The 8978-nt window shown below is 37.2% G+C and overlaps 2 protein-coding genes across 2 annotated transcripts in view; one reads left to right on the plus strand and one right to left on the minus strand.

The window, feature by feature from the left end:
- Positions 1-4373, minus strand: part of LOC144441147 (anaphase-promoting complex subunit 2-like) — a 90859-nt gene extending 86486 nt beyond the window's left edge. Inside the window, exons 1-4 of the mRNA XM_078130685.1 lie at positions 4299-4373; positions 2263-2849; positions 1070-1202; positions 125-422 (exon numbers count right to left, since the gene is read on the minus strand). Of these exons, the coding sequence (XP_077986811.1) occupies positions 125-422; positions 1070-1202; positions 2263-2849; positions 4299-4373 (1093 nt within the window). The remainder of the gene's footprint in view (positions 1-124; positions 423-1069; positions 1203-2262; positions 2850-4298) is intronic.
- Positions 4374-4623: 250 nt separating this feature from the next.
- Positions 4624-8638, plus strand: LOC144441057 (peptidyl-prolyl cis-trans isomerase-like 3). The gene is made up of 5 exons (XM_078130574.1): positions 4624-4718; positions 5934-6061; positions 6753-6861; positions 7516-7634; positions 8140-8638. Exons 1-5 carry the CDS (start codon positions 4716-4718, stop codon positions 8276-8278), a joined length of 498 nt encoding a protein of 165 aa, XP_077986700.1. The 5' UTR covers positions 4624-4715; the 3' UTR covers positions 8279-8638.
- Positions 8639-8978: the final 340 nt, after the last annotated feature.

The raw sequence follows: 8978 nt of genomic DNA on the forward strand, positions 1-8978 counted from the left end.
CATGACCTAAGATTTTGTCCTTACTCGTCCAGCGACTTGTAGTGACAAGGCCCCCTTAGGTCACTTGTATTTTCCTTGGCTTACCAAAAGAAAAAACACTAGGGAATAACATCTAATTACATACCTGGATGAAGTAGTCTTGTTTCCAGGGCACTCTTCAACGACGTCACAAGTTGTTGTCGTTGATCCGTCTTCTCTAGACAACACTTCAAATCTTCCAGTGCTGGCAGTGATTCTGGATACTCTACGATGATGTTAAACAGTTCCTCAATGCGTAGGTTGGCATATGTCTGGTATAGGAAATACTGTAGTCTGTCCTTCCACTGAATTAGAGAAGCCTCGGTGCTGGCACTAAGAATACGATGACTTGTATCACCTCTGAATACTAGATTCAACCAACCAACAACTTTACCCTGTAACCACTGAAATGTGAAACATTTGAAAAAGAATTAGAATGTTCTTTTGAGCCCCAAGGAAATGAAATGGATGAAAAGAAGTCAGAATACCAGTAGTAAAACAAAAGAGTATATCACAATATTTTGAATCTTGGCTTTAAAATTAGGATAAAAATTCAGCTATGAAAAATAGTTGTCTGGTACATGTTTAGATAAAAATGGTCCAGAAGAAAAGAATGATACATGTACCTCAGTTCTTTTCAGCAACCATTATCGTTCTTTTTAGTACCATGCAATTGTTTTTAGTATGTCTGTCACTGTGTATTAAATACATGTACATGTACCACAGTTCTTAATACGAACAGCAACCATTATCATTCTTTTTAGGACCGTGCAGTTGTTTTTAGTATGCCTGTGTAATATACATAATGCTATCTTTTGTATTGCTCTTATTTTTGTTTGACCTGCAAGAACTGTCGTTTTAATTTTGCGTGGTGGGATGAATAAAGTATTTCTGATTCTGATTCTGATTCAGATTCCTACACAGAATGAAAGTAACTGAATTTTCCAGTTTCTTATGAATGATATAAAATAATACACAACATCATTTTGTCTTGTTATACTACTTACCTAAATTCTCTCATTATTTTCTGGGAAGAAAATCAAACCCTTACCTTTTCAAGTGTGTGTATAAATGATGATTCAAATTCCCCTTTACAAGTGTGTTGGATATGGTGTTCTGTTTTACTGTGTATAATAGACGTCACTGCCTGGGCTGACACTCGCTCTAACAATCCTAACTCATATCTACATGTAACAAGATAAAAAAAAAGGAAAGTTGTGATTGTAATTTCTAATTAGTGCAGGGCTTGAAATTAAACATTTTTCTTTGATAGTCCACTTGTACTACCAATTTCAGAAGTTGGTAGCCCACAGATTGTGACCTGTATTCCCATATTCCTGAACTGAAAACAGATTTGCTCCATTGGGAATTTGTGTGTTTTTAAAATACTTTCATGGCCATAAATTTTCCATCCTCATCACATAATCAGTGGTAGCCTGATTGGGCTACCAAATGCAAATTAGGGCAGCCCCACGACATGATTTGGTAGTCTGTGGACATGGGACTACTGTTAATTTTGAGCCATACAGGGGAATATATCTTGATAATAGTTTAGTTTTATTTCAGTTTGCATGTCAAAAATTACTGTCATATTATGTATTCTAAAATAATTTGTAATTATCAGAAGTACATGTAATCACCAAAACACTCAACTGCAACCAGATATATTTATATACTGTTTTTGCATGGCTCATCCACCCCCCCCCCCTCACCCACCCACCCACCCACCATCAACATGCACAATGACCACCTCAAGAGTTTTCCAAACGTTAACCATGTTTTTAATTTCTTACAACTTAGTCAAATGGATGTCAATAAATGACCATTAGCATTAGAGAGCAAGCCCCAGCAGAACAGCCATCTGTCCATAACAACCACTTTATGATAGTTGTGTAGGTGGCAGCTTTAATACAGGTTAAACTACATTTTCTTGCAATTACATAATTTTTCACCAAGTATATAAGACCTACATCGCAAAATCCTATTAGTCAATTTTACCCAAGGCACTGGAGATTTTGGTCATTAGCTCATATCACAAAATCACTATGTTTGTCAAAGTAAGTAGTCGATAAAATCTACCCGAGTTCCTCAGGTATTTACAATGTACATATATTGGGGTTCCACACAACAATTAAGTACATACACATGTAGTGTGGAAACTGGCACATCTTATTAGATTTCTCCTACTCACTCTGTTAATGGGTTCTCAAACTTAACTAAAAATAATCAACATACTCAACTTACAATTCTTGGTTGACCTGATGAAAGTTTGCCAATATCTTAGCACATTCACACTGTTCACTATCCCTGCTACATCCTGGACACCTCGGTCCAGTCATCTCCTCATCATTGCTCTCTCCATCATCACCATCACCATCATCATTATCACCCCCTTTCTTCTCCACATCTTTGTGTATCTGATGGAAAGCTCTGAATGCCTTGGAGTAAAACTCACTCACAACATCAAAAAAATGGAGAGGCACAGTAGAAAAAAGAACAGCTTTGTAAAGTGTTTGTACTCTCTCTGTCAAAGTATAAAGTCTGGGTCTTGCTTTGGATTCAGTAAATTCTTTCAATGCTTCTAATTCTGTGACATATAGTATGTATGGAGCTAGGTTTCTGTGCAGTTCATTTGTGGCAGTGGCAAAACTACCCTGGCTTGCTGCTACATCATGAGAGCTTTCATCAAAATTTTTCCAGAATTCAATCGCAATTCTTCGCTGCAGATCTTGCTGCAGTGTCTCTGTGAACCAATCTTCAATCACATAACCCAGGTCATGCTGTTGTAAGGTTTGCAGTGCAGACTTGATCTTTGTGGTCGGTAGGTTAGTCTGTCAAAATTGAAACAAATAATAAATTTTAGTACTAGCTGATATTTAATACATACTAAAATGTGTACAGTAAAATAGGGAACTTGCAATCCAGACTGAGCATGCTCAGATGCAATGGACTATGGGATTATCTGTGGTTATCGTAATACTTAATCTTGAGCTACCGATAAAATAAACCTCACACAATGGTCAGGGTGACTATGAATTGACTATTTGTGGTTACAAACAATGTAACATCATTGTTTACAATACTATTTGATTAGTATTTATCATCACATTTCCCATGATGCAACATTCAACATGGCAGGTTTGCAAGTTCCATATTACAAATTGAAATCACAGTTATGTTTTCTAAATAGTTTATAATACATAGTCACTGTCTGTGTTACATCATGGAAGTATTCATGTATAATGGACCTTACACTTCCATACAAGCTGCAATAATTGTAGCATTCGTTTTGGTTTTGAGTTGTTATTTTATCTGTTTTTTAGCTCTCTTTTTTCGAAAAAACAAAAAACACTAAAAAAGCTCAACAACAACAACAACAACAATAATAATAATAACAACAACAACGACAGTTACTATATTTCAAACCACAACGAACGCTACAATTATTGCATCTACTTATGAATTTATATCTCTTCATAACTTCACTTTATTCCAAGATCAGACAGTCTGTACAAGTTCACCTAATTCCAAGTTCAGAAAGTCTGTACAAGTTCACTTAATTCCAAGTTCAGGCAATCTGTACAAGTTCAAAAACAGATTTTGTAAAACTTACTTAGTCCACAATAAATCAAGCTTCTATATTATTACTACAGTGCCTATGTTCATATTCACAGTCATGAGGCTATTTCTGACACAATCATTCTGGGTTGGGAGTAGTCCTGCTTGCATACGTAGTCATTCGGGACTCGATTGAGGGTCATGTCAGTAATCTAGACCAGTGCACCGTCTGCAAGCAGAACTAGGCACAGGCATTTGTTTCCCGAGTTATGGCTCAGAATATTTATGTCAGAATACAATAAAATGACGATAATATCATTAATATTGACGTATTAAACCAACACTAAATGAAAGGGGTAAAATTACACTTGTTTCTGTGATCGCGCAGTTTCACTAAATGTGTCTTCCTTCGCATTTAGTGAAACTGCGCGATCACAGAAACAAGTGTAATTTTACCCCTTTAATTTAGTGTTGGTTTAATACGTCAATATTAATGATATTATCGTCATTTTATTGTATTCTGACATAAATATTCTGAACCATAACTCGGGAAACAAATGCCTGTGGGACTAGGGACCAGTGTGATGAGCATATCGAACAGTACATGTACATGTCACATCGGTCACGGTGGCATATACGGTACCTTTAACAAAATAAAAGAATTCTTAGTGCCCGCTGAAATAACAGATTCAAGATATATTTCTTTCTGTACAAAAACTCACCTTTCTGTCATGTTCGTAGAAGGTTGCAGTCAAAATTTGCCATGCAGAGTTTAGACCTTTCACAGAGACCGCCATTTTGTCATCGCTTTTGGTAACCCTAGCTTCTTTGAAATTCAACAAGACAAAACTGCAAAACTCTGGAAATTTAGAGATTTCATCAGTTTTTATTTAAATGAATTTGAAAAATTAGTCTCAGTACAGCAAATTTAAGTTGGTGACATATCTAATATGAATTCAAACTCTTTGCAACTATTTACAGAATTATATTGGCACACCTAGAGGGTCTTGGGATATCCCCAACCTCGGTTTCGTTTTAGTGTGTGGACAAACGCCAAACGCACATGCAACGTCAGTGTCCTGACAGTAAAATCACCGATTTTATTCCAGTTCTCCCCAAATTCACCAACCCTATTGATAATGGTTAGTAACAATGATTAATTTCACTGTCTTTTTAAGTATGAAATGTAAATACATCGTGGACTGATTGCTACTAGTGCTAGCTTATTATCCTAAGCTGTAGTGTCATGAGTGTTGTGTTGACATCATTACATGTACTTCCATGACCGGACCAAGGATGTATATTATAATATTACCAGAAGTACTGCCACCATGGTTTAACTCTATTTGGTTATTTTGAAACTATTCGCATGTTGACTTAATAGGTAGTTGGGCATTTTAATCAGAATTGTTCAGCAACATTTTAAATACAAATTAATATACATGTATATGTGATAGTAGTCCTGCTTGCAGTCGGTGCACGGGTCTACATTACTGACGCAACCCTAAATAATGAATGGAGGGACAATTGTCAGAATCGAGTCCCGGATTACTCCGTATGCAAGCAGGACTAATGTGATAGTTGACCCTTGGAGTAAGTATACTGACAGCATAATTACTCCAAGGTTGACCAAAAACGTTTATCAGCTTGGTCATAGACACTCCACCAACGAGGGACTCAGGGTCTATGGCTTGGTAGATCAAATGACTCACAAAGGTTATTATAACACACGAGCATGAGCACGAGCAGTCCAAAGTTTTTAGCATTGAGCTGTGGAATATGTCATTCTGATGAGGATCTTCACCCAAGACAGATCAATGCTTAAAAACTTGGAGTGTGTATGCATTATAACCTGTGTTAGTTATATAGTTGTTGGTGAATATTCTACCATAGTATATGATCCTTTAAAGATATGTAGGGAACTATGTATCATGTGATGACTTTGTTATTGACTGTTGGTGACAAATGAAAGTATTGAAGAGTTTCAAACTCTCTCACAGTCCTCAGAGCTTTGCATCGCTAAAAGGGCTGTTTTGTATGTACCGATATCTACTGCATAATTGTACTTGAATATCCTTGTAGTGTGAGCCCTTATCAACTACATAGGCCGTACCATTCATTGACTTGTTATTCTGTGTTAATGCAAAGCCTGGTCACAGTAACACATCAACAAATGGTTAGCCCTATGTAGTCAATGAGGGTGCACAGTACAAGGATATTCGAGTACAATTTATGTGGTAGATATCAGTACATACAAAACAGCCCTTTCTGCTAGCTATGCTCCTGAGACTTTAGAGTCTATTGAAGAGTCAGACTAAACCATTTTTGTCTCCCCCCCCTCCCTTTATTTTGATCAGTCCCTGACACTGCACACAGATCTTGGTGACATCAAGATGGAACTATTCTGTGACCAGGTTCCAAGAGCATGTGAAAACTTTTTAGCTTTGTGTGCCGCTGGTTACTATGACAACTGCATCTTTCACAGGTAAGATCCTTCCAATTTACCATCACCTTCATTAAATGTGTTTGTGTGTGCTACATTTACATCTGTGTGATACAACAGCAATCAATGAAATGTTACCAGTTGGAAGTTGTGGATACAACATGATATGGTCTGTTCAATTGAGAGAAATCAACACATGATTGTGATTCAGAAAACCATGCTTTGATATCCATCCCAATATCAGGTCAAACGGCGGCTCCTATACAAGGTGACAATGCATCATGTCATTAAGATGTCTGCTCCATAAAATAGGCATAGTTCAAACTACATATTTTTCTGTAATTACGCACGACATCATACTTTAAATGAAGTAAAATTATGGCAAATCATTCTCAAAGATTTCCTAGTAATGCACATGGCTTCATTTCCTTTACTAGCATTTAAATGTGTACTACATGGTATACTATGGTACTCCTGCTGAAAAAGCAAGTATAGAGAACACAATTTGTCCTTGCTTGTTGTATCAATTTGTAATATGTAATTTGTAATATGTAGATTTGTAAAAAATTTGAAATATTTTGGTATACAATGTGAGGTTTGATGTCACAATCTACATGTATGTGAGCCCTAAGATGTCCCTTATGTTGGTCGTATTGTACAAAGAAAGGAACGTTATATCGAATTGTTTTACTGACTGGCTGACTGACTGACATGTATTGTTTTTCACTTCCAGAAATATCAAGGGTTTTATGGTACAGACGGGTGATCCTACAGGAACTGGGAAAGGTGGACGCAGTATATGGGGAAGGAAATTTGAAGATGAATATGTAGATTCACTTAAGGTATGTTGTGTTAGACATGGACTAGTCCTTAATACACACATCAAGTCATTTAATAGACTTTTCCATCTGTTGATGAAGTAGATCAAGCGTTGAGGATTTCATGGATGGAGTAAAACAGAGAACTTATTAGTTCCATGAAGAGGGGTTATTACAATTGGCTTCATTTGTCATTTCTCTGACATGCAATATCCCATTTCGTTCAGACTTAGCACAAAGATGGCATATCATGGTAGTCACACAGAACTTATGTATGAGAGAATTGTGTCTCCTACGACTTGTTTACGTTCCGATGAAGTATGCCCTCTAGTGTTGAAGTAGAAGTGATGCCAATAGGTAGAAAGATGCTTTGTGGTAATATACCTTTCAAGTAAACTATGCTCTCTAGTGGCTATGTAGAGCTGTGATGTCAATGGATACACCATCAAGTTAGTGATAGACCTTTCAAATGAATCATGCCCTCAAGAGTTGAAGTATGGGTGAAAAGACAAGTGAGGATCGAGAGCTTTGATCATTCCAAGCAATTTATTGAGACCTTCCAGGCCAGAATGAAGGTTTCTTAATGTTTTGTAATCTTGACAGGGTTGGCGAATTAACATGTTCTGGTATATCATTTTGTGTCATTGTGTTTATTACATTCTTACCTTTTCTTTTCAGCACAATGTGAGGGGCGTGGTTTCCATGGCAAACAGTGGACCAAATACAAACGCATCTCAATTTTTCATAACATATGCAAAACAGCCACACTTAGACATGAAATATACTATATTTGGAAAGTAAGTATTTATGATTTTAGGTTTCACACAGATGAGATAGATTAGAAAAACATCATTTTCATTTTTTGTTTCCATAGTAACTTTCATTATTCAAAGGGGAACAGACCTGTCATTTGAAGGGCATAGTAACAATTATGCAATAAGGAGAGGGTTAGGTGTTGTGTGTCACTTGGGTTTTACTGTATATACCTGTCCTACTGCCATATTTGTCAAACTTTGGTATACATCAGACCACTAAGGTGTTCTAAGCAATGTTTTTTAAGGGTGGTAAGTATGTAAAATCTACTTGAGTACCCAGTCATTTTATCAGGGTTCCCCACCAAAGTTATGGTACACTGTATTGGAAACTATGCCAGTTTTACTACATTCCACCATTCTGTTACCATTGTTCCCTTATCCTAAGCAAACACATTGCCTGCTCTGAGGGCATACACAAAACTTCATCGGAGTAATGTTGACATTCTGGTACATTACATTTTGATCAATCTTTTCATTGATATTTCAGAGTAATTGATGGACTCGAAACATTAGACGACTTGGAAAAATTACCAGTGAATGAGAAAAACTTCAAACCATTGAATGATGTCAGACTAAGAAGGATAACAATACATGCTAACCCAATAGCTGACTTGACAGACCAGTGATATGCTCAAACTTTGAGGGCGCTGTTTATACCCAAATAGTAGATTAACTCTGAGGGCGCCGTTCGTGCCCAAGTTGTCAGAGACTGTACATATACATTGTATTATAATATACCTAGTGATAATGCTGTGCCATGATTCGCTAGAATCAGTCACCTGATAGGAAAATAGAATGACTATTTCCCTAGGGAAATAGTTCCATCAACTTTTACATGGTCACGTGACCACCGCGCGTTCACAGCAGGTCAAAATGGCTGCTTCTGACGATGTCGTCTGCCACCGCGAGTTCACAGCATGAGGTATATTGTAAAACACATATTGCCTGTCCTATATTCGGGCTATAGCACCCGTTCATTACCCCCTCGTGACTGTGAGTTACCAGAATCACATGCTATTTCACTCGGCCTTTGGCCTCGGGAAATAGCATGTGATTCTGGTAACTCACAGTCCCTCGGGTGTAATAACGGGTGCTATAGCCCTCATGGCCAGGCAATATGTGTTCAATATGACACTATATGGCCGGCCAACTAGGCCCCAGTTGGTGATTTGCTGTTGTTTGAATACTTGCCCATGATTAAAAATAGAAAGACAAATATCTTCTCAAAAGATACCATTTGAAATTCTGACTATTGAGGCCTACAGCTGTAGTCTGTGAAATGAGGCCATTTTTTGCTGTCTAGTGGTAAACTAATTTTAGTACATA

The sequence above is a fragment of the Glandiceps talaboti genome, chromosome 10 (assembly GCF_964340395.1).
Source record: "Glandiceps talaboti chromosome 10, keGlaTala1.1, whole genome shotgun sequence".
Taxonomy (NCBI): domain Eukaryota; kingdom Metazoa; phylum Hemichordata; class Enteropneusta; family Spengelidae; genus Glandiceps; species Glandiceps talaboti.

Bases quoted from the DNA above. Each gene is read 5' to 3' on its own strand.
- LOC144441057 (XM_078130574.1), top strand. The intron at 6,062-6,752 runs GTAAGATCCTTC...TTTCACTTCCAG, and splicing joins GACAACTGCATCTTTCACAG to AAATATCAAGGGTTTTATGG. The intron at 6,862-7,515 runs GTATGTTGTGTT...TTTTCTTTTCAG, and splicing joins AATATGTAGATTCACTTAAG to CACAATGTGAGGGGCGTGGT.